Below are 26629 nucleotides of genomic sequence, written 5' to 3'. Positions count from 1 at the left end.
AGGTGTGTTAAATGTTCATCAGTGTGTCTCTGGTGTGCACATCACTCTGACGACTTCATGTTTTCACACTATTAACAGTTTCCAGCATCACCTCTACATGTCGGTAGTGGAACAATAGCCGTAGAAATGTGCGTACGCCAGCCAGGATTTTTGTGTTACGCACCGCACATTTCCACGGTCATTTCACTTTTGATACAACTGAACGTTAGCGTGGAGACGGATGTATACCACGTCTTTGGGCGTACGCACGTGTTGTACATGAGGCCCCTGGAATCAGCAGTTACAATTGTTTAAAAAAAAAAAAAAAAAACAATAAGCAATGCGCACAACCGCCAGGTCTGTATGCACGCTCACCACACAAGACTAATGCTGAAGAAAAAGCATGTTGAAGCTTGTTTAAAGTTTGCTGCACAACATTTAGACAAGCCTATGAAATACTGGTCTCATCTGACCAGACAACATTCAGAAAATCAACAGGATTAATTTCATTAATTGTTTAGTCTATAAAACAATCACAAAATGGTGGGAAAATACATCCCAAACCAATGTCAAGCAATGACATTGCTTGACATTGGTTTGTGTTGACTGGCTCTGAAAATACCATAAAAAAGAAGAAAAAAAAAACAACTAACAGACCATAATGTCCCTGTACAGCCATGTGATCAAAATCAAATGTTCTGATTCACTGTGGTCACAAAGTTGCTGTTTTACCTGTGAGAAAGGAAAATCCTGTTTTATGTTTTGAAAATACAGCACAGTGTTTAAGGAGGAAAATGTAGAAATGGAAAGCACAAGGACAAAAAGAATGAAAAGGTTCACAGGTATAAAGCTTTTGGCATTCAGCACACACGTGCTGCATTAATATTCATCGAGACCCGTTACTACAAAGCTCATGAATTATTTGTTCTTTTTGCAAAGCACAACAAGGAGGAGGAGAGAAAAGCGCCTCGCCTACATCACCATCCCGGATCACTGTTGCCACAGAAAACCACCAAGGTGTTGCCTAGCAACAGCAACAGCAGCAGGGCAGGGCTGGAGTAGGTCTAGAGCTGTGTGAGTTTCAGAGCGCAGAAGGTTATGGTGGCAGCCATTTTAAATTCACCCATCTCTTTCTCTCTCTCTCTCACACACACACACACACACACACACACACAGTGACCGACTCCAGGGGCAGCAGAATGTAATGCGATACAGTAAGTACCAGACAACCACTGCTAATGGACTTTCTTGCTGCCCGTGTGTGTGCATGCATTGAGCTATGTGATGACACAATGTTCACGACACGATGACATTTTCTAGAGTTGTGTGGCACTCTTGTACATCAAAGACCAAACACTATGTAGATCACCAGAAATTTCTGCTGAAGCAAACTACTGACTGCTCAAAAATGAATCACCAATGATACTGATGATCTGCTTTACATCGCAGCATGCGGTGTATTTTGGCATTTGGACTGTTGGTCATAGCAAACAGACAACACTTAAATGTATTGTTCACATGGATATAACAAAGAGCTGATGAAGGCAACAACTCGTTCGGTTGGTGACTTGTCCTGGATTTTATTGTTTTTAGTTTTAGAAGGGGTTGTGGGAGTGTGTTTAATATATTACAAGAAGCTGTGAACTAGCAAATCCCCTATCCAGCTGTGGATAAAAGCCTGCATGACCTACATGTGGTGTCTAGATGTAGGTCATGAGGGTATTCAGTTTCCAAGAGTCAAAATATGATTTTGCACTCGCTGCCCCTATGACCTTATTTTGCGTAGACTGGATGTGCATGGACCGGGTGTTGGGTGGCATTGTGAAGGACAGTGGCCGAGATGGCTTTGTCAGAGAGGAAAGATTTATTGACCTTAACTTCACGGACAATGCTGTGATCTTTGCAGAATTAACAGATGCACTGATTACAACAACTGAAAAGCTCAGTGGTGGCGTAAGTGGGTCTGGGTCTGTCAATGTTCTGGATTAAGCCTGGGTTTTAATGACTTTCCCTGCGTCAGCCATCAGAAGTGTATCTGCATGTGGTGTAAGTTTCAAACTTATTGAGATGGTCTGTTGGCTCAGCAGGGGTGTTCATGTCTGTGGGTTCTCAGCCTTTAAGACAGGGAGATTCACGGGAAGTACTTACAGAGTCATGAGGTTGCTTGAGATTAGTATCTATCAATGCTGATACCTTTGCAGGCAAATGTAGTTTCAACTCTTTCAGGTCCTGGGGCTTCCTGAGTTATTATCTGCTCGTGACACTTAGATGGTAACAAGTGATTGAAGGTGATGCCTGGATTTCTTTGGTATTAGGTCTCTTCTGAGGGTCCTTGAGTACTGCTGGAATGACTGTCAAACCAGCGGTTACTTAGGGAAACTCAAATGAAGAGTATCACTCGCATGGTGAAATAATATCAGCTAGGATATTATGGCCTTGTGGTGTGCTTCACTCAGTGCTGAGGACCCCAGCAACCAAGGAGCAGTCCCGTTTCACAAGACTGGAAGAAAAAGATGGCTACTTTGATAAGGTTGGGATTAGGGATGGGTATTGATAAGGTTTTATCGATATCAATGCCATTATTGATTCTGCTTATCAATCCGATTCCTTATCGATTCCCTTATCGATACCTCGTGAATTTTGTACTAAAAGTAGGCTTTACAGGTTTTCTATGTATTTCCTTGAGTCTTAAAGTAAATAAATATGAAATTAGTCACTGTATCCTTGATCTCTGGACATAAATAAAAATAAATAAAACTGTTTCGCTTTGAAGTTATTAATTCAGACTGAATTCTATCGTTCTATCTTGACTTGTCAGAGAGATGCGCAACGTTTGGAGCTGTGTGAACAGAACGGAGGATGATTCTCGTTTCTTTCTCGCAACAAGACAGGAGTCCCACTTAGTGACTTTAATCTGCACAAAAGTGACTCACGATTGACATATTCAGGGATGAAAATGGTGAAAAACAAACAAACAAACAAACAAAAAAAAAGCTGAAACCCCAAATTACCCCCCAACACCACCCGCACGAAAATGTTTGATTTCTAGAAGCTGTGAAATGCAATCTGGGACTATTCCAGACAATAAACTGCAGTGAGTGCAGCATCCATTTAGGTGAGGGAAAAAAAAAACCCCAACTTTCCTTATTCAAATTCATTCCAGTAGTATTCTGCTCTTACTAGGATGCAGCAATTTGGCAGATAGTTCTGGAGGAAATCACTGAAGAAATTAACAAACTGAAAATATGGTTTGACCGAAACAAACTGTCATTAAACTTAAGACAGGGATGAAAATGGAGGTGTAAGAGTCACTAGGTGTTCACAGGAAACACTTATTTATTTCTGTATGTATTTATTTATTTATGTTAGTTGCTATATTTTCTGTTGTGTTTCTATTCAGGTTCTTTTTGTCTCTTTCTCTAAAATTGTATATAATAATCATTAGATTATTAATATATAAGCAAAAATAAATTTAAGGAATATTACAATTTGAAAACAAATGCACCCGAACGTGATGGCTAAATGCTAACTTTTAACATTGAAAATGCCATAGACATGCTAACGCGTTAGCATCGCTCCCGTTTTTAAGTTATAAAATACATCTATCAACTGTTTCAGAAGACCATAACAGGTCGGTTTAACATAGAAAAGGTAAATAATACTCACAGACGTATGCTCTTTAGGGTTTTAGCGGGGGAAAATTAAGCGAAAGAAAGAAATAAACGAAGCAATCGACCGAAGCATTGCTTCAATCTGCGAACCACGCTTCGATTGGTTCAAGGTTCAAAGCAAAGCCGCGCTGCAGAAAAGTTGATTAAGGACCTGCTGCAGGGTCTGTAATCAATGTAGAGAAATGATCATTTTCCTGACAAACACCCGCCAAAACAACGGCCACTCTGAAGGACCGATAACAGAATCGTTAAGCACAAAGCTTATTGATGTCGGTGGATCGAATCATTTCTTAACGATACCCGAAAGGAACCGGTTCTCGATACCCATCCCAAGTTGTGATAGACTTGTCTGCCTCAATGGTCTCCAACTAGGATCCAAGGCAGTTCTGTAGTGGGCAATGTAACATACAATGCTTGCAAAAGTCATTGGTAGTTTTCACCTGACACAGCTGTCATTTTTTCACCCAGCGCAGTGCACTAACACACATTTTTGCCCCCTGTGTTTGTAAAAATGAGGTGTGGTTACAAGAAAATGTTTGCCCCTTAAACTACCAAAGAACTCTCTGCCTGGTCTGCCGTTGAGGACTTGTTTCACCACAGCCCCATTAGCCGTCTCGTGTTCAGGGTTCTGGTTGGGCCTTACCATAGCTGCAACGGGGAAGACAAGGTCCCCACCGTATTTCACCCAAACAAGCAATTCCCCACTTGATCAGTTAAGCAGGTGTCACGATGCGGACACCCTACATACAGTCCATGCACAGCAATACACAACAGCATATAAGACTGTAAAACTGATTGAAAGACAAAAATTAATAAAGAAATAAAACTTAAAACTAACTGAGCTATTTCTCGACCTTTAAATTGCAAAGTGACCTTGGACACTCTCCAAATGGATCTGCATCATCTGCACCACTCCTTCTGGGGCCTGTCTTCAAGACAAAGGACATGGTAAGAAATGTGAGACATAAAATCAAACCAATTCCAGAATTCAGACAATTTTGTAAGAGTGCAGAGACAAACACATGCTCTGCCTCCTTTGTGTGCAACGTGGCATCACAAATTTGACTTATGCATATGCTGACACCCTGGCACCTGACCATAATAGTCTCATCCTCAAAATAGGATGAGACTGGACATGAACAAGGACATATAAACAAACACACAGCTGTTGGCTCCAACAAACTAATGCCAATAACAACATCTTGAGGAAGACAACTGCAGCCTCAGTCTATGTGAAACTGCGACGCTACAACTAGAAAGGCACATTGCCGCCACACTCACCACAATCAATGCACAATCAGAGAGGAAGAGGAAGAGAGAAAGAGAGAGAGGGGGAGAGAAATATCACTTCTCTTTGAATGCTGCAGCAGCCTGAGGCTTCAGCAGAGCAAAGCCATGGAAGATGGAGAGGATGGTATGAAAAATGGGGATGGGGAATGAGTGTATGTGACGGGGAGTGCTGATTTGTTAGTCAGAGAGGGTGAGAGAAAGAGAGAGAGAAAATTGGATTTCATCCTATTCTGACACCAAAGCATGTCAGGATGCAGACTGGAGGGGTATAACGGGGGATTCAGGGAGAAGGATAGTGCTGACATCATCGTCTGACGCTGTGAGCAGCCAACATACGATGAGGGTGGGGGGGGATCTTTATACTAACAAACACACACACACTAACTCTTACTTGCCTCTTCACCTGATCTACCGCCCCCCACCCTCGCCTGCGCAGAATGTATGCAGCAAAGGCGGAGCTAACAGCCTCCTCGTGCTCACTCTCTTCTCCTTCTCCTCTTTGTTTTTGCAGCACATTACTGAATAAATGATATTTTCGACCAGGGGGTGGTCACCACGGCAACCTTGGTGACAAAGGAGAAGGAAGCGATTCCTCTGTCCAGGAGATGGAAATAAAACAAAACATGCTTGTTTAGATATTGCATTGTCCAATGCATTACCATCTATACTGTATAAATTAAATGTGGAATTGTGGGTAAGATGTCAGCCAGCAAATCTGCTCTGACAAAATAATCACTTATGATCAACAATACCCTCGATTTCAACTCCAAGCTCACTTCAGGAAAACAACTCTCTCTTTCTCTGCAAAGTCGACGTCAAGCTGCCACTCCCTGTGACACACACACACACACACACACACCTCTGTCCTCAGAATACTAAACAAGAACCCACCCTGGTGTCCCCACTATGTAGCTTTATGCATTTTTGTGTACACGTGTGTGCACACATTAGCATGCATACAGTGAGCTGCTGCACCAACTGAAGGGCACCTTGACCATCGCTGTCCAAACTCACAGCATGACACTTAAAAGTGTGTGTGTGTTGTTGTTGTTGGCTGAGAGGGACGATGAAAAACTCACAAAGAGAAAAATCTGCAATGCAGTAAGAACCCTCAAATACCAATATCAAAGTAATGTTAAAGACGAGATACTACAACAGATAACACCATGAATACTACTGCACTACACTACTATTGTATTTACTACTGCTGTTACTCCAACTGAATTCACTGGTACGTATGCTCATGTAACTAATACTGTCAGCTTTACTGAGAGTACAACTACTACGAGAAATATTGCTTATTCACCCTATTAGCAATGCTGGTACTGCTACTACTGATTTCAATATTAATTTTAATGAAAGTGCTACAGTTAATAGCATTTATGGTAATATATCTACTGCTACTCAAATCTACTAATATTACTCTATAACAGTAATGCTGTGTGTATATTCATGTTATTTTAAATGTGTTACCATTACAATTTTTGTTAATGAAAAATCTGTTACAGTTACTACTAACCCTGTTGTTGCTGCTGCAGGCACAACAGTTGTTTTTTTCATGTGAACGGGACAAATGACAAAACCCGAGTCAGAGTCCCACTGGAGTAACTGTATTACAAATTAAACAAACCTTGCCCACAACTCATTCCAGGTCAGTAAGATTTAATCCAGGTAAATATCAGCTATGTGCATATTGCTGAGAAAGACTAAAACTGTTCATAATACATCCACAGAAGCTGTGCTGCAGTGGTGGTGATGGAGCTCTGCAGCCAGACAAAGCTTCCATCCTGCAGTCTGCGTCTGAGAGACCGCGTGTGACTGAGGGAGGGATTATTCTCTCACTATCTTTCCCAGCAGCAGCTGTAGTCTCCATGGTAACCATCAGCCAGTCAAAAGCTTTCTGCTCCATCTTAAAATGAGGATGTCAGCCCTGACGCATCGTTCACACAGACGCCATGGTTACAAATATGCATGAGTTCTATGGTGATTCTGTAAACACTGATGTCAGCACCCCATGGAGGGCACTTCCCTGCCTGTAAATATTCAACTTAATGAAAAAGTACTCAGAGTGCACAGCAATGCCACGCCCACATTTCAAAGTATCAGGATGTACAGAATATTTTGCATGGGTTTTTAAATACTCACTCACTCATCTTCAACCGCTTATCCGGGGGCAACAGCTCTAGCAGGGGACCCCAGACTTCACTTTCCCGTGCCACATTGACCACCTCTGACTGGGGGATCCTGAGGCGTTCCCAGGCAAGTGTGGAGATATAATCTTTCCACCTTGTCCTGGTTCTTCACTCAGGGTCTCCTCCCAGATGGACGTGCCTGGAACACATCCCTCGGGAGGCACCCAGGAGGCATCCTTACCAGATGTCCAAACCACCTCAGCTGGCTCCTTTCAACGCAAAGGAGCAGCGGCTCTACTCTGAGCTCCCTACGGATGACCGAACTTCTCACCCTATCTCTACATTTTTAAATAGTTAAGTAAAAAAAAAAAAAAATACCGTATCTCACCTCTATAAGGGCCCCATCACACATAACACGATTAAAGTCGACTAGCGCACGAAGGAGGACTTGCATAACACTCGTGAAAAATCAGAGCTGCCTCTAACGCCTTGTACACCTGTTGCTACAACTATTCACGCACTTCAGCAGCCGAGAGACAGAGTATCCTGTGAGAGCCCATTCGATCCCTCTCGCGGCAGGTGTCAGCCAAATTCCATGTGACACACATGAACATCCAACACCACTCACTTGACACTTACAAAATGTGTGGCCATTCACACTGTTTGCACGAAAATAGTGAGCAGGCGATCAATTTCGAGCTGGCTGTGGAATTTGTCTAAGTGCCCCGTGAGTGTGGCATCGTAAAAAGCAACACACATGTGGCATGCGTGTGTATCTCACAGCAATTTCAGTTAAATATATCATACAGCAGACAAACACAGTGATATTTGAGAAGTGAAATGAAGTTTCTAGGATTTACTGAACGTGTGCAATAATCTGTAAACAAAATTAGGCAGGTGCATAAATTTGGGCACCCCAACAGAAAAAAATACATCAATATTTAGTAGATCCTCCTTTTGCAGAAATAACAGCTTCTAAACACTTCCTATAGCTTCCAATGAGAGTCTGGATTCTGGTTGAAGGTATTTTGGACCATTCTTCTTTACAAAACATCTCAGGTTTGTTGGATTCTGAGCATGGGCAGCCCACTTAAAATCACACCACAGATTTTCAATAATATTCAGGTCTGGGGACTGAGATGGCCATTCCAGAACGCTGTACTTGTTCCTCTGCATGAATGCCTTAGTAGATTTTGAGCAGTGTTTAGGGTTGTTGTCTTGTTGAAAGATACAGCCCTGGCGCAACTTGAACTTTGTCACTGACTCATGAACACTGTTCTCAAGAATGTGCTGATATTGACTGGAATCCAAGTGACCCTCAACCTTAACAAGATTCCCAGTACCTGCACTGGCCACACAGCCCCACAGCATGATGGAATCACCTCCAAATTTTACTGTAGGTAGCAAGCGTTTTTCTTGGTATGCTGTGTGTTTTTTTTTTTTTTGCCATGCATACCGCCCCTTGTTATGTCCAGTTAACTCAATTTTAGTTTCATCAGTCCAGCACCTTATTCCAAAATAAAGCTGGCTTGTCCAAATGTGCTTTAGCATACCTCAAGCGACTGTTTGTGGCATGTACACAGAAAAGGCTTCTTTCTGCATTACAGCATCATACAGCATCTCTTTATGCAAAGTGCGCTGTATAGTTGAACGATGCACAGATACACTATCTGCAGCAAGATCATGTTGTAGGTCTTTGGAGCAGGTCTGTGGGTTGACTATGACTGTTCTCACCATCCTTCGCTGCAACTTATCTGAGATATTTCTTAACCTGCCACTTCGGGCCTTAACTATTACTGTGCCAGCGCTCTTCTATTTCCTCATTATGTTCCTCACAGTGGAAACTGACAGCTGAAATCTCTGTGATAGCTTTATGTATCCTTCCCCTAAACCATGATGTTGAACAATCTTTGTTTTCAGGTCATTTGAGAGGTGTTTAGAGGCTCCCATGTTGCCACTCATTAGAAGAGATGCAAAGAAAGGAAACATTTGCAAACGGCCACCTTAAATACCCTTTCTCATTATTGGATTCACCTGTGTAAGGAGGCCAAGGGTCAGTGAGCTTACCAAACCAATTTTGTGTTCCAATAATTAGTGCTAAATGTATTCAAATCAATAAAATGACAAGCATGCCCAAATTTATGCACCTACCTAATTTTGTTCAAATAATTATTGCACATGTTCTGTAAATACTAGAAACTTCATTTCACTTCTCAAATATCAGAGGTAATATACATTCCACACAACACCACAAGCTGGATAATAAGCTACATATGCCACCAAGATTTTTAAGTATAGAGTATTACAAAAATATGTGGTTCACCAAAGAGATTTTATGGAAGATCTCCAGGCACAGAAATTACATTAGTGTTTTAATTTATTGCTTGGATTATAGTGTGGAGTAGCCCATTATTGTTTGCAACATCTACTGGATTAACCAGTATTTGAGACACCAGTTAATAAACACTACAGTAGGCTGTACTTAATGGGTAAACTACCACAACTGCTTGTCCACAGACAGCAGGACAGTACTGTGTCCATGATTTATTAAAGTGGACACAAAAAAGACAAAAGTGCAAACAGTAAAAACTACAGCTTTCATCACTGTAGACACTTGCAGCAGCCATCTTGGATTCTGAAATCAAGGTAGGTGTTTAAACAAGTTCATGATCTAGAATTCCTACTTCAGGGGCCATTTCTAGGTGTGTAACTGGGAAATTGTGACATCTGAATACAAGTGGAATGCACCAATAGTGGTGGTAATTAATGGATAGAAACGCTAACACTTGTACAGATAATACTATGACCATTTAAATAGTTGTGTCAGCTTATATTAAAGCCTTGTAATGAGTTTTATCTAAGATTTGTCCAGGACTGGGCCACACAGCATTTAGAAATTTGACACTAATGATTTAAAAAGGTATAAGGTGGTATAAGTGGGTAAACATGCAGCCTTCTTCTGCTGCCTGACGGAGATCAAGAGAACAAAGTCTTGCGTCAGTGGTCGAGTTTAGGAGCCTGCTGAATCATGCATCTGATAATCCACTTTGAGGTGATCTGATGTAATAAACTAATGGATTAGAGGAGTGTTATGGCTTCTATAGCATAAAGAAACTAAGTTGGGTGTGTTTGAACCCTCCTCCTCCAGTCTGTCAGCTGCTCAGGGAGCAGGAAGCATCAGTGACATGTCTCTCTCTGCAGTTTAATACAACTTGACCGCTGATTTATAAAAGGGATTAAACTTAACAGTAATTCTCCATGTAATGTGGAGATGCATCAGGAAGAGCATCCAGCATAAAACTTGTGTCAAATAAACCTCCACATCCATATCAGATCTGCTGTAGCAACCTCGAGGGAAAAAGGTTTGAAGTCCAAAGAACTCACTTGATTAAACTGTTCACAGTGTCTGGGGTTTCAAATTGCACCATTTTAAAACATTTAGCAGCAAATAAAATACTGTGATCTCAGCAGAACCTTTGACCTTTGTGCTTTCAAAAACAAATCAATTGTTTCAAATCACAGTGTTAGCTACAATATGTGATTTTAAGGTCAGCTGTACAGGGTATATAACCACTGTATAGGCCCGATGGTCTACCAGGCCAAAGCTGAAAGCTGCCTGGGACTGAAGATTTCATGAAGTACACTTCAAAAGCATGCAGGTGCTATGCTAGTTTCTGCTTCCAGCAAAATGTCTGGGGGTGGGGTGGGGGGGGGGGACAACAACTAACGTCCTTCCTTCCTGAAGATGCTTCACAATAACAGCATGGCCATAGTAAGAGGATACTAAAGATCTTAAATGTGAACTGGTAATGCTGTCATTTAAGACACTCAGGCTACTGTTAGCAAAATAACAGGACTAAGCCAATATTAAAGATTTCTTAAAAATAGACAAACACTATGATCACTTATTACAGAGAAGCAGTTTAACATGTTTCTAACATGAAATAGAATCCATCATGTGAGAAAGCATAATTAAAGGGGCTGTAAAATTATTTTTCCCCCAATAGGTGTCAAGCTAGCTCCAATTTCAAGACCAAAACAAAGCTTCCCTTGTTGACAACTCCTCCCCATGCCTCCCTCCTCCACATGGAGCAGAAGGAACCACAGTTGGAGCCTTTTAACAGGTGTTACAGCTCCCCAGATGGGAAAAGCCAGACACATATAGACTGTAGACTGACCAAGTTACTGGCTGGAAGCATTTTCAGCCTCTGAATGTGGTTTTTGGAAGAGCTTCTGGAAAGTCGTTACAATCTGCCATCTTGTAGGGGAAAAAATTAAACAACAACAAAATGAAAAGTGAGTACTGCTTAAATTCACAGAAGTAAGGAGGGGCAACATTTTCACAGGGTGAGACTTACATGAACTAAATGTGCACATGCAGAAATTTCGTGAACTTTACATGCCAGACTAAGAATGTAAAAAGGAGACAGAAGAGCTCAGATAAGACACACTGAAGGAGAGTTGCTTCATACTCTTCACTAAAGGCCATTAAAGCATTTACATAGACAATAGCTGTTTGACGCTATACTGTGCAAAATGTAATTTAGACCACCTTTAAAAAAAAACATCTAAAAAAAAATGACCGACAGATGTTACACTCCAGAGTAGGTCCATAGATTAAATCAGGAAAGACAGGTACGCACACTAAACTGCTGTGATGAAAATGCTAACTTTTGTAACCAAGATTCAACACGGCACCCGGGATTCAAATTAATGGTAAATAGCGCTTTGCAATCTGCATCCGATGCTCAAACACTTTACAAATAATGCCTCACATTCACCCCGATGTGAGGCTGCTGCCATACAAAGTACTCACTACACACCGGGAGCAACTAGGGGATTAAGGACCTTGCCCAAGGGCACTTACTGATTTTACGGTCTGGCTGGGATTTGAACCGAGGATCCTCTGGTCTCAACCTCAATGCTTTAACCACTAGACCATCACCTCCCCATCAATAGCCATCAGCAAGCTGTGTAACTTGCCGATGCCCCCCCCCCAACACACACGGCTCATGTTCATAAAGGGAGAGATCAACTGCATCAAACAAACTATGAATAACATTCAAACAGGAAGCCAGTCCAGAACTAAGGACTGAAAATAATGTCTGCTGGGTTATTTCATTGCTGCTTGGCCTTCCAAGGACGGTAAATCAAATATATGACTTTGGCAGAAAGAACAATGAATGAAACAAGTGCAGGAAGTCTTGATGAACAAAGAACTGCTTAGAGCATGACGTGCCACCTCTTCTTTCAGGAAGAGGTTGCAAACGGGCTAAAATGCATGCGAGTAACTAACAAAACAAATGAGCCAGAAATAAAAATGACTTAAAAAAAAAAAAAAAAAAACTTGAGCCATGTAAAAACATCATCTATCAAACATGGATAATATAGGATACCATATGGATAATATGGTAAATATTTACCCTGCATGACATCCACGCTAAACAAACTGACCCGAACTATCAGTATCCTCTAAGCCTGTTGCAGGGTTGATTTAAACTGGTATATTAGATTAAAAAAAACTGCCACTCATATTTCTTTAGTTGTTTTGTAATAATAGCATACTGACAATATTAAAAAGTTGGTAACTATCATTATTTTACTAACATTTTGAGTGGACAGTAGATTCTCGTATCTCCTGGTAGAAAAAACCAAACAAGGCAATGTCATAAAATATTACTAGGACACTGACCCGTGGGGAACCACGGGTTCTAGATGTGGTCATTCGCACTATGTACGGAGGACAGCTGACCTGTGGGGAAAATGTGTTCACAGTTACGCTACATTTTTAAAGTATTGACACAGAAAAATTTCTTGGCTTTTATAGAAATCTTTATTAAAGGTTTAATCTGTTTTCAGCTGTGTTCAATTTTGTAAAATCAATTTTTGTGGTCAATAAGCTTTTCTGAAGGTGCTTAACCACAACAATATTCCATGTAAAGAAAATACTGAAGTTTTATATTTGCACAGTGACGGTGTTCACATTAGATCAAATTTCTTTTTTTGGGGGGGGCCTGTGTGAGACACTGTTGAGACACAATTATGCTGTTTTGTCTGGAGTGTTAACATGTTAATTCTGGGTTTGGGGTCACATTCCTACAGAAAATGTTCAGATTTGAATCTGCTGTCTGGGATGTTATGCCGCATTCACACCGGACGCCACGCGAGCGACAGAGGCGAGAGGTTGCGATGTAATCCTTATGGAAGGATGCATTGTGGCCCCACAAAAGTCCAAGCCACGCGGTGGATGCGAATAAAGTGATTTTAAGCGATTGGCGCATTTGTGGTGCGATATCGCATTGCATCGCGTTGCGTCGCCCTCTTCACCAAGTTGAAAAATCTGAACTTTTTCATCTTGTCGCGCCGCGATGACCAATCAGGGACTGGATATGTAGTGACGTGGAGATGTCTGGAGTTTATACTTGATGTTTATACTTGATGTCCTGTCTCTGGCAATCAGCCTGTGAGCAGGACTTATGTGCCTTTTGTCCTTTATTTATAACACAATTATGACAGAGATTGAGGGGAGAGTGATGAACTGCAGCAGAAGCCAGTTTTTTTGTTTTGTTCACATGTGCACGCGCGAACGAATCGTCCATGATGATAATTTTATTAACTACACAGATGTATAATAAAACAAATAGTGACTGGTTTATAACACATTTATGACAGAGCTGGAGGGGAGAGTGAGGAACTGCAGCAGCAGCCAGTTTTTTTTTCTTTGTTCACATGTGCAAACGGGACAGGGGGTCCTCAAACTGGGTCCTGGAGAGGCGGAAGTACCGCTGAGAGTGGCCGTCACCCAGACGCAGCTCCTGCAGCAAATGATGAATTTGTGGCACCCGGTGTGAACGCGGCTCCAGCAGAGCAATACACCTGGCGATGGTGGCGCGTCCATCGCCAGGCGAGAGACGCAAATTTATGGTGTCGCTTGGTGTCCGGTGTGAACGCGGCATTAGAGGATGGACAGACTGATGAATTCTGTCCGGTCTACAGCAACCTCACAGGCTTTTATTTTGAAACAGAGGCTCTTATTGTGGAAGTGTGACATAAGCAGGCTTGTTGTTTTCAAAAATGACTGATTTATCAAAAATTAATGTTCCAATCACCTTGTTGTTTTCACGAATCGAATCTTCATGAAAAAATACATAAGTAATCCAAATGAAGAAAGTCGGTTCTTTCTGGATTTCAGTTGATGCTCCGGATACACAAACAGAGGCCACTTCCCTTTTATTACATGGATTGACTTTTTACCTGCCTTTAATTTTGTGCAGGAGCTATATATATATATATATATGTATGTGTGTGTGTGTGTGCATATAAATATAGATAAATACAGGGGTGACCTTGATTGTTCTGCTGAAAGGCCCCAAGAAACAATAAATTGTTTCCATGATTAGAATTATTAGGACAGTGCACAAAGATAAGTGCTGCCTAAAAATCTCCCTTTCACCATTCCAACACATGAAGGTTGGCTGAAAAGTTTGCATGTTGACTATGATGTATAAAAATCACAGCAATGAATCTTAACAGGGTTTGTGTGTGTGTGTGTGTGTGTGTATGTGTTGAAGAAGATGCTGAAGGTTAATAGTAGAGAACATTTGTCAAAAACAAATAAATAAAAATTTAAACATTACATTGCAGTATCATCAAGGGGTTTACACTCCCTAGAAAACTAATGCTATGCTGTATTACGGGATGATGCTCAAAATTGAGCAGCTGAATTAAAGAAGGTCAGCCAAAGACACAGTGTGTCTATACAAATGCATTTTTACCCACATCCATGCTTCAAATAAATGTTGGAAAACTCCTTTTCCACAGAAGCTTGTGTTCACACAGGATTACTGTAATAAAACCTGGATCATTTTACAGAAGGCAAAACGCAAAGAAATACTAGTGTAGATGCATGCAGTCCCACTGGTGCATTCATATGCAGCAAAATACTGAGCATTTCTGATAGTAATTATTTGACTTCCTCATAATTTAATTTAATTTAAACAGGTTTGTCTCGTTGAGATCGAGATCTCTTTTACAAGGAAGACCTGGACAATTAGAAAGTTTCCAATTCACCTAACCTGCGTGTCTCTAAATGTGGGAGGAAACCAGAGCACATGAAGAAAACCCACTCAAACACGGGGAGAACACGCAAACTCCACACAGAAAGGTCACAGATGGGAATTGAACCATGACTTTCTTGCTGTGAGGCAACGGTACGAACCACAGTACTGCAAAACCTGTCACATTCAAATAAATTATGCTATGAGGGATTTATCAATCAATCATACTACATGCATGATAAGATTTTTTATAGAGGCAGAAGATGATGAGGATATACACTACCAGTCAAAGGTTTGGTCACATGTCCCCATTCTGGGAAAGTGTGTCCAAAAAGAATGGAAAGGTGTGTCCAAACCTTTGACTGGTTGTGTATTTTGCAAGTTTGCTCAATGACCATGATTCATATTCATGAATAAGGTGAAAATCCAGACACGTTTTTAATCCAAATGTCATTGAATACATTGAAGACAGTATTATCCAAGTAGTAGTAGTAGTAATAATAATAATAATAATAATATGAATAATAGTTGTAGTATTGTTAAACTGAACAGTCATGTCAGTGATATGACGTTGCTGCTCTTGCACTGTTTGTGTACACACTACATGGGGCTGTGGTAGAGTCCAGCTGGACCTCACCCCAGACCACCACTGCAAGTCAGGCCAGACCTGCACCAGTGGGCTAGACCCACCCAGAGCAACCATACTAGTCAAACAAACTGGACTTTGGGAACATAATGCACTCAGACGCGGTCCAGAATGCCTAGTGTGAGTACACCCAAAGAGGCAATCCGTGTACTGGGCTATTCATCTGTGGGGAAGAGAACACTGCAATTATCACAGTGTGTCGTGTTCATGAACCACTTTCCAAGTGTTTAACCATAAAGACAGTGTACTATACTATGACGGCCTATTAAGTATGGCTATCAAGTACACATGCCATCGAATGTTGAAGAAGAGGGCATGATTTCAAAAAGACAATGCACCACCACACAAATCACTAGTTGCCACGGCTGCTGTGCATAACTGTAGCTTCCAGCAGAATGGCAACCCACCACCCTCTTCTGATTTAGCATTATTTGATTTCTATCTGTTCGAAAACATTTTAAAATTGGAAGAAATATCAGCAAAATAATGTTATATTTGCCACAGTGAACTTTTTTGACCATTGGGATGGAAACATCTAAACCAAGAGGACCCAAGCACCGCAACTCTTAACAAAAGCATAAGGACTTTGAAGGAAACAATAGGGGGAAATCATCCTACAAATCATCCAACGACACCAGTTAATAGCCTCTGATTTTTTGTTTTTAGCTGACCCTCATAATAAACTGTACGTTATTCTGTAGCGAACAGTAAATCAACATTTCAAGCAAAAGTCATCCTCATTGTTTTTAATCTATGACAAATGTGCTATATTACACAAGTGTAATGTACAGCACATCTGGAAACTATTCACAGCACTTCACTTTTTCCGCATTTTGCTATGTTACAGCCTTATTCCAAAATAGATGAAAAAAGTTTTTTAGACTTTTCAAATTTATTAAAAATAATAATAATTTTTAAAAAATCATACGTACATAAGTATTCACAGCCTTTGCCATGAAGCTCAAAATTGAGCTCAGATGCATCCTGTTTCCAGGATGGGGAAGAGTACAGAAACATTTCTGCTGCTTTGAAGGTCCCAATGAGCACAGTGGCCTCCATCATCCGTAAATGGAAGAAGTGTCAGATCCACCAGAACTCTTCCTAGAGCTGGCCACCCATCAACACTGAGCGATCGGGGAGAAGGGCCTTAGTCAGGGAGGTGACCAACAACCCGATGGCCACTCTGCCAGAGCTCCAGCATTCCTCTGTGGAGAGAAAAGAACCTTCTAGAAGCACAACCATCTCTACAGCAATCCACCAATAAGGCCTGTATGAGAGAGTCGCCAGATGGAAGCCACTCCTTAGTAAAAGGCACATGGCAGCCCACCTGGAGTTTGCCAAAAGGCACTGATGAGACAAAGATTGAACTCTTTGGCGTGAATGCCAGGCATCATGTTTGGAGGAAACCAGGCACCATCCCTATAGAGACACATGGTGGTGGTAGCATCATGTTGTGGAGAATTGGGAGACTAGTCAGGATTGAGGGAGAGATGAATGCAGCAATGTACAGAGACATCCTTGATGAAAACCTGCTCCAGAGCGCTCTTGACCTCAGGGGCGATTGTTCATCTTCAGCAGAATAATGACCCTAAGCACACAGCCAAGATATCAAAGGAGTGGCTTCAGGACAACTCTGTGAACGTCCTTGAATGACCCAGCCAGAGGCCAGACCTGAATCTGAGTGAACATCTCTGGAGAGATCTGAAAATGTCTGTGCACCGACGCTCCCCATCCAACCTGATGGAGCTTGAGAGGTGCTGCAAAGAGGAATGGACAAAACTGCCCAAAGATAGGTGCACCAAGCTTGTGGCAACCTATTCAAGAAGACTTGAGGCTGCAAATGCTGCTCAAGGTGCATCAACAAAGTATTAAGCAAAGGCTGTGAAAAGTTATGTGCATGTGATTTGAGTTTTTTATTTTTAATAATTTTGCAAAAATTAAAAAATAACTTTTTTCATTTTGTCATTATGAGGTGTTGCGAGTAGTATTTTGAGCGGAAAAGAATTTATTTACTCCATTTTCTAATAAGGCTGTAACATAAATTGTGGAAAAAAGTGAAGCACTGTGAATACTTTCTGGATGGACCGTATAATGCAGCAACAAATCAGTTGTAATGAAATACCTGAATGAATAAATGGGTCCAGAGCTACATTGAGCTCAACGGGTCTGTTTAAACGTGTGATTGACAATTATGATGTATTTAAAAAGAAAACAACAAAAGGTGAATTATCTGTTCTTGAAAACATTGGATTTGGATTATTTTCCTTCATACACAACTTCATATGCTGTGCCACTGTAGTGTGAAGTTTCATTGAAATCCACCAAACTGGTTTGGAGACATTGCTTTAAAAAAACTCAGGGACAGATGATGAATGGAGGGACAGGGTGCATCCCAGATATGTTCTACAATGTTGTTTGTAGGGGGTATAAAAAAAGAAATACTCCATCCTGGGATTTAGTTTTTTTTTTTTTTTTAAGTAGTGCACATGGCACTGTTGTATTACGATTTTCTGGTTGGTGCTACTGCACATAATGTGGAAGCAGCGATGCATGGCACCAGAACATGCTCCCAGACCTGACTACATAATGTATGAAATTAATTTCATCCAGACTTTGAAACAACATGACATACAGTAAATGTTGACACCAGACAGCAACAATGGTGTGTGCCATCAAAGAACCATTGAAGATTTGTGTCTGGTTCCATACACAAAAACTTAAATCAATGACGAAAGCAAAGAAAAAAACTGTTTCAACTGCATATCACTGAAGTCAAAGTTAACATGTTCATTCTACAAACAATCTACTGTTTGAAAAAATCCTTTTCCCAGCTAAAACCCACCTGCTCTCCCCCGCCGGCTGCCATCAAATTATTCTTAAATGATTGTTGGAACTTTGATGTGTTTGACAGTGCTGAAAGTTTGGTAATTTAATCCCAGAGTACCGGTATTTTCCTTCTTGCTTTTCTAGGTGTGCACTATTCCTTTAGAAACTGATATTTATACAAGTTTGATATGTCTGTGTGAAATTCTCGTAAAATCACTGAATTTTAAAAAGTTGATCTTTACTGATAAGCAAGAAACAAAAGTCCCATTTCAGTATAAAGATTTATATCAATGGAATTTATTACAACTAACTCAGCTCCAAGGCACGTTACAAGATAAAATGTTTGTCTTGTTTATCACTACAGAATCTGAAAATACAAAATATAAAATCAAAAACAGACAGCCATATTTTATGTCACTCTGTCAAATCTAAAATACAAGAGAAACATAAAAGGTTCAACTTTTTTTTAAATGCATTGAAAGTTTTATTGCAAAAAATATAAAAATTAAACCATAAATAAAAACACTAATGTATTCACAAATTAACCACGTTCCTTGAATTTAAATGATGTCAAAATGTTTTTCAAAACCCAATTAAGTAATTAAAAGATCCTCTTAAAAATATAACACATATGACAAAATGTCTGGACTTTATGCAAGTTTTAAGTATTTCTTTTATAGACACACACGACATTATAAGGCGACAGTATGAAGAGTTTAAACTGTTATAGTCCTGTACATCAGAACTGTGTTAACTTCTAAATCTGTTGGGCAAAACATAATATCACACCATCACTGTTCAAACCTCCTCAACAATAGAAACACAACATTCTTTTGCTTTATGATCAGACGCCTATTTCTGTAATATCCACTTGTGTCACATAGAATTTTTTGTTGCGCAGATACTCACTGTCTGCCCTGTAACTGTTATCTTTGCTTGGACAGGAAAAAAGTCACTTTCCCACATCACAGAGAAGTGAATTTGCCAAATTGATGACAACTGTCTAAAATGTATTTATAATTTTCGAAGTAACATCTTCAGTAAATTGGCTTCAGCATCAACGGAGGTTTTTCACCAACATCCACATTTCAGAAAAACTCTTCATTAGTTACTCCTCCTCACACACAATGGAAAATATGACTAATTCAACCATTTGACAATATACACAAAATGATTCATTAAAAAATAGAGCTTAATCAGCCATGTAGATCAACTTGAATCTTAAAAATGCTTTAACGCAGGAAACAGTTTCCTTTGGAACTTGAATTAAATACTATAAAATCTAAAAAAAAGTTTAATTTTGATAACCCAATATTGATATAATATTTTGAAAATGACTGCAGGTGACTAAATGGTAAACAGGATTTAAAACTCAGACCTGTTCCGAAATGATGAACTCACGGTGCAGCCTTGAAAAGAAGAAAATATCCCATTCGGCATTCATTAAAATGTAAAGTCCCACAATTTAAACCTGTGACAAGACAAAAACCACAGAGAAGCTAATATCCTTAACATCTTTAAATTACACACATCTTCACTATTTTAAACTTTGAGTAAGGTAGTTTTAACATTTAACAAAATGACTGCATTCATTAATGACTGCTGTGTCCTCATGTGGTTAATGATTCAAAACATATATTTATATTTATATATATTAAAAAAACATTCACGTTTATCCTTAAAAATGTGTTTCTAGTCAGAATGTTTGGAAGAAAAATAAGATTTTGAGGCTCAGTAGCAAATTCATTGCGTGTTTAAAAGGATTTCCCCCCCAGTGGAAGTAGAGAGACAGAGTTTGTTGTCCTCTAATCATCAGGGGTCTCTCTCCTTCTTTACCTTCACATCTCCTGCCAGGATGGTGGCTATCTCCCCCTGCATGAAGGCCCAGGGCACGTTGGAACCCACCAGGGGGCACTTGTCCCCACTGGGGCAGTAAACCTCCCCAGAAGCCCCCTGAGCCTTGATGCTCTCTCTGGAGCAGGGGAAGCAGAACTTGTGGTTGGGCACAGAGGGGCACTGCACGAAGTGCGTGTCCTCCAAGCGTTCGTGGCAGATAGTGCAGCACAGTGGCCCGCTGTTGGCCATGGGGGAGTCGGGCACGTTTTGTGCATGCGCCTGATCCATACCGGCGGACTGAGAAGGTGCAGACAGTCCCAGGTCTCCGTTGCGGGACGAGAGGCGTCTCTGGCCGGACACCGAGGCTGGGGACACCGGACTGCTGCTGTTGTGTCTGGATGAGGAGGTGGTGGAGTGCACGGAATCTCTGTCCTTATTGGGGGACTGCGCGTTCCCAAGTGTATCAGCCACCGACATGAGTGCGGCCATCGGAGACTGTCCGCTCTGCGGGGGCGCGGTGCTCTCCGGGGGTGTGGCGGGGCCGAGCGGAGGCGGCGGAGCAGCGTGCGTGGCTGCGAAGGAGCCCGCTGCCATGGAGAGTTTGAGGGCTTCCGTCTGGCTGTTGATCCATTGCTGCCGCTGCTGCTCCTCGGTCAGCTTAAGGCAACCTTCAGCGGAGTCCGGCTCCGGGGAGGCTTTCCTCTTCCTTACGCCTGCCCTGGAGCTGCCGTTGCCGCTGCTCGAAGCCAAAGCCCGGCCCGGGAGCACCAGGGAGGTCGGCAGCAGCGGGTAGCTGCCGTCTATGTAGGGCTGCGGCAGCATATCTCCCCCGACAGCTTCCTTAAAAAAGCGCAGGGACTCCGGTAACAAATCCCCCAGCAGCCGCCAGTCACCGGAGCCGTGCTTCTTCTCGTACTCTAGGTACTTAAAGCCGGAAGACAAACCTCTGCCGAAGTCCTTCATGCAGTCCTGGTACATCTGCTTCGCCACGCTGGACGCGCTGGAGAACACGTTACCGGAACCGCTGGGGTACTCGATGAAGATTTTCAGCTCGTAGTCCACGACGGGTTTAGACACGGCGTCGAAGGCGAACACTCTGCCGACCAGCCCGTGGTCTTTCTTGAAGCGGACGTCGAAAGGAGTGCAGCCGGAAAGCGCGACTAGCGTGTCCCTCACCGGCTTCGGTTTGCTGGCCCACTCCTCTTGCCGGTTACGGAGGCTGTCGCTCAGCTCGGCCAGTGCGTCCGCGTTCCGCTGCTTCTCCTTCAGCTCCCGCTCCTGATCGGTGCTGGACACCGATGCGGGCCGCCTGCCTCCGCCGTCGGTCAGAGCCGCCTGTCCGTGCAGCGACATGCCGACCATGGAGCCCTGCGGAGCCGCTCTGGTCGCCACGCCGTGTGCGTTCGGTCCGTTCAGCAGGGTCTGAGGAAGCAGATTCGGCGGAACGTTCAGCTGTCCCGGTGCCGACACCAGCCCACCGTGGCTCCTCGCTCTGGAATTGGGGCTCTGTCGGTTCAGCTCCGGTGGACCTTCATCTGGTTTGAAGCCGTTCGGTCCTCCGAGCCCGTTTGGCAGCCTGGTGCTGCTGTGGCCGCTGTAGTCAAACCGACCTCGGTTGTCAGCGCTGAGCGAGTACCGATCCAACCCGGGCTGCTGCTGCTGCTGCTGTGATTTCCCCGCTCCGTCCGCCTGGTGGTGGTTAATCTGCGGGTCTTTGGCAGTCAGCAGCGCCGCCTGGCTCTTGGCGGCGGCGTGTTGGTGCGACGCCCCGCTGCCGCCGGCGGTTCTGCCCTCCTGGAAGCCGTGCGCCCGCTTCAGGTGTCGGGTCGTGTCGATAACGAACTCGATCCGGTCCGCGCCCTCGTAGTTGACGCAGCCACGGCACACGGGCTCGGTGAAGTCCCAGATCATGGCCCAGGGCATTCGTGGCAAGTCGCACAAATAACATGACTGTCTGCGGGCCGAGCAGACCTGCGGGGAGGACATCTTCCCTCTGTGCCTCCCTCCGTGCGCCTCCTCCGCGGTACTAATCTAACCAGATCAGTGTGTCCACGGCACAGATACCGACAGGCAATAAAAGCAGGAGTGGAGGAAAAACAGACTGCAATAAATCCCTTTTCTTATCTGGGCTGCCTTATTGTGTCCTCCCTCTGTGTTTTCCTGCTGCTGGAGCTCCGTGTTGTGCTGCTGCAGAGGAGGAGGGGGAGGGGGAAAGGGAGGTCTGCTTTTTTCCCCCTTGCATGCCTGCAAGAGGAATTTGGATTGTGCACCCCTCTACCCCCACCCCTTCTCCAGGAATGCCACCTGGTAGAGTAAGTGACGTCAGTGCTTCCTCCTCCTCCTCCTGCAGCTCTCTGGTTCCTCTGACTGAAATGACACGCCAGTTGTTGCCCTCCTCTGCTCCATCCACCCTTCCCCTCCTCCAGTCTGAAACAGGAGCGGAAAAAAAAAACACCCCACTGCTGCTCCACTGTGGTTGCAGCAGGTTGCAGGAGCTGCAGGCTGATCCAGTCTTTCCACATGCAAATCCACAATGAAATCAGCACAAGTCTCGTCACACACAATTAAATGAATTGGTATCATTTGTAAAACATTTCTGTAATACGGGATTTACATATCTTTCTCATCCAGTCTTTAACTGTACATCATTGTTACCAGTCCTTAGTTCTGTGGATCAGATCCTTTTTTTTTGCCACAACCAGGCAATATAGACCTGCAGCTACCTCAAGAAGGGCATCTGGTATAAAACGTGCCAAATCACAGATGGGTCCACGGTGTGGCGACCCACGAAAACAAACCAGAATAATTTAGTATTGTCTGCATGTTTCTATATGTTCCAAATTGTGCATATAAATGTGGTTTGCAAGATGTTTTTATCATTTACATCTGAAGACACACATCAGGAAGCATGTGAAGGTTTAGCACTCCAAAATCAGTTTATGACAGCATTTATAGCTGTGCTGGAATATTTAACATTCAGTCCAGTCTGACCAGTGGCTCAATGCTGATGCTTCAGTCTGCCGCATGAAGGGAAATAACCCCACAAAAATACATTTGTCTTAGTGTTGCTAGGCAGGGTTCCCTGCCTGCGAGCCTGGTTGATGATGCTCAGGACTGTTTACTCCTCCATGCGTTTTCTCTGAGCAAAGTGTCAGACAGGATATGTGCTGTTTATAGTAACCCCAAACAAGTGCCTCTGCCGCACAAAGCCGAATACATCTCTACTTTTTAAAAGCTAAAAGGAAGAAATGAAGAACATTAGAAGATGAACAGTAGATGGGACAGATTACAGTCTTACTGCGACTATACGCCACAGTGACATGTTCTGGAAAAAACGGTTAATGCTGAATGCCAAGTTATAAACTACCCGAATATCCCCATTTCACATTCCAACATCTCTCTGTTTAACACAGACACACACACACACACACACACACAAACCTACAGCATGCCTCAGCTTTTGGATAGTAGCTGCTGATGAAGACCATTTGTGTTACCATGGAAACAGCCGTGCAGCAAGGAGAGAGAGCTGGTGTATTCTGTCAGCCCACAGCCTCACTCCCCCACCAACCCTAATCTCTCACTCTTTCTGAATGATTATGCAAATCCAGCAATGCACACACACACACACACACACGCTATTCTGAAATACTGCCTGAAAACCTACATTTTCCCAATCATACAGTTTGTGACATTGGTTCACTGTTAGCAGTGAACCAATGTCTCCAGGAATTGTTTGAGTGATCAGCCCAAAATTAAACATTTTATCAAGTGTAAATTATATCATGAAAATACATCACATTCATGTCAACCTTTCCCAGTGTAATGATTTGATTTTATACTATTCTAAATGGCATACTTTTGCATTTTGGGTGGTTACTCAAGAGAAAACGTTATGTAATACTAATTATTGTAGCATTTCACCAAAGATCATCTCACAGTTTGATTTTAGAGCTCCACACGAGAATGACATTTGTGGAAAAATATGGTTTAAGGCTGACTGGTCATCTGTTAAAGATGCATTTTTAGTTACAATAGCAGCTCTGGGAAGGCTGTTCGTCCAAAAATTTGAACCAGACAAACGTTTCTAGGCTTTTCCAAAGTCCAGGAATGTACTTGGTAAAATTCAGCGTGAAAGAATAGATACAGTGGGGAAAATAAGTATTTGAACCCCTGTCAGTTTTGCAGGTTTTCCCACCTGCAAAGGATGGAGAGGTCTGTAATTGTTATCATAGGTACACTTCAACTGTGAGAGACAGAATCTTAAAAAAAAAAAAAAAAAAAAAAAAAAAAAAAATCCAGTAAATCACAATGTATGATTTTTAAATAATTAATTTGCATTTTATTGCATAAAATAAGTATTTGACCCCCTAGAAAAACAGAGCTTAACAATTGGTACAGAAACATTTATCTGCCATTACAGAGGTCAGACGTTTCCTGTAGTTCCTTACCAAGTTTTCACACACTGCAACAGGGATTTTGGTCCACTCCTCCATACAGATCTTCTTCAAATTTTTCAGGTTTGGAGTTTCAGCTCCCTCCAAAGATTTTCTATTGCGTTCACGTCTGGAGACTGGCCAGGCCACTCCAGGACCTTGAAATGCTTCTTACGGAGCCCCTCCTTAGTTGTCCTGGCTGTGTATTTGGGGTCATTGTCATGTCGGAAGACCCAGCCATGACCCATCTTCAATGTTCTTACTGAGGGAAGGAGGTTGTTTGCCAAAATATCGCAATATGTGACCCCATCAATCCTCCCTTCAATACGGTGCAGTCGTCCTGTCCCCTTTGCAGAAGAGCACCCCCAGAGTATGATGTTTCCACCCTCATGCTTCATGGTTGGGATGGTTTTCTTAGGGTTGTTCTCATCCTCTAAACATGGTAAGTGGAGTTGATTCCAAAAAGCTCTATTTTAGTCTCATCTGACCACATGACCTTCTTCCATGCCTCCTCTGGATCATCCAGATGGTCACTGGTGAACTTCAAACGGGCCTGGACATGTGCTGGCTTGAGCAGGGGGACCTTGCTGCCCTGCAGGATTTTAAACCATGACAGCATCATGTGTTACTAATGTAATCTTTGTGACTGTGGTCCCAGCTCTTTTCAGGTCATTGACCAGGTCCTCCTGTGTAGTTCTGAGCTTTCTCAGAATCATCCTTACCCCACAAAGTGAGATCTTGCATGGAATCCCAGACCGAGGGATATTGACAGTCATCTTGTTTTTCTTCCACTTTCTAATAAATAATCATAACAGTTGTCTTCTACCAAGCTGCTTGCCTGTTGTCTTGTAGTCCATCCCAGCCTTGTGCAGGTCTACAGTTTTGTTCCTGGTGTCGTTAGACAGCTCTTTGGTTTTGGCTATGGTGGACAGGTTGGAGTGTGATTGATTGAGTGTGTGAACAGGTGTCTTTTATACAGGTAACAAGTTCAAACAGGTGCAATTAATACAGGTAAAGAGTGCAGAATGAGAGGGCTTCTTAAAGAAAAATTAACAGGTCTGTGAGAGCCAGAATTCTTGCTGGTTGGTAGGGGGTCAAATACATATTTTATGCAATAAAATGCAAATTAATTATTTTTAAAAAATCATACAATGTGATTTTCTGGATTTTTATTTTTTTTTGTACTGCTTAATGTGTGTTGTATTTGTATTTTTTTTTTTTTTGCACATTTTCACCTTTTCTTTGCATTTATCCCAAACTGATATCACAATCTGCACATCTGTTACTAATCACAAGACCAATAATCATTTTCATATTTTTGGCTTCCCTCATCCCAACTGACCCAATTTTAAAGCTAGAACCCCAAACACACCCAGTAATGCCGAGCTTAAAGGGGAACAGAAATGCTTTTTGATAATTTGTTTGTGCATTCCTAAAAAAAAAAGTGTTATTCATACACTTGCAGAATGTTTGAGTGCAGTGTAGATAATATTATTTGAAACAAATTTGCTGCTAAATTGACATGTAAATGGCCATTGGCTGAAGTCACTGGAGGGCACGTCCAGTTGACGTCACTGGTTGAAATGGTAAATGGACATGTGTCATTCATGTGTCTTTTCCATCCATCCATCCATTCTCGGGGGGCTGGAGCCTATATGCCTGTTTTCCCACAATGATTTCCATTTATCAAAAACTGAACAAAAATGAAAGAGTTTTCCAGTCACTGAGAAGGCTCTTTTCAAGTTTCCAGGCATTT

General features: G+C 42.3%; 2 protein-coding genes across 2 annotated transcripts in view; both read right to left on the bottom strand.

Annotated features, from left to right (window-relative positions):
• kiaa0586 (KIAA0586 ortholog) overlaps positions 1-26629 on the bottom strand; it is an 89073-nt gene that overhangs the window by 40877 nt on the left and 21567 nt on the right. The gene's annotated exons all lie outside the window — the stretch shown is intronic.
• On the bottom strand, positions 18879-22746 carry irf2bpl (interferon regulatory factor 2 binding protein-like). The gene has a single exon (XM_034194909.1). It carries the CDS (start codon positions 22421-22423, stop codon positions 20414-20416), a length of 2010 nt encoding a protein of 669 aa, XP_034050800.1. The 5' UTR covers positions 22424-22746; the 3' UTR covers positions 18879-20413.

The sequence above is a fragment of the Thalassophryne amazonica genome, chromosome 19, assembly GCF_902500255.1.
Source record: "Thalassophryne amazonica chromosome 19, fThaAma1.1, whole genome shotgun sequence".
In the NCBI taxonomy this organism is placed as follows: Eukaryota; Metazoa; Chordata; class Actinopteri; order Batrachoidiformes; family Batrachoididae; genus Thalassophryne; species Thalassophryne amazonica.
Note: the sequence above shows the minus strand (reverse complement) of the source record. Positions and strands in the feature narration are given on the sequence as shown.

Coding starts and splice junctions, on each gene's coding strand:
- irf2bpl (XM_034194909.1), bottom strand. CDS start 22,423: ATGTCCTCCCCGCAGGTCTGCTCGGCCCGCAGACAGTCATGTTATTTG.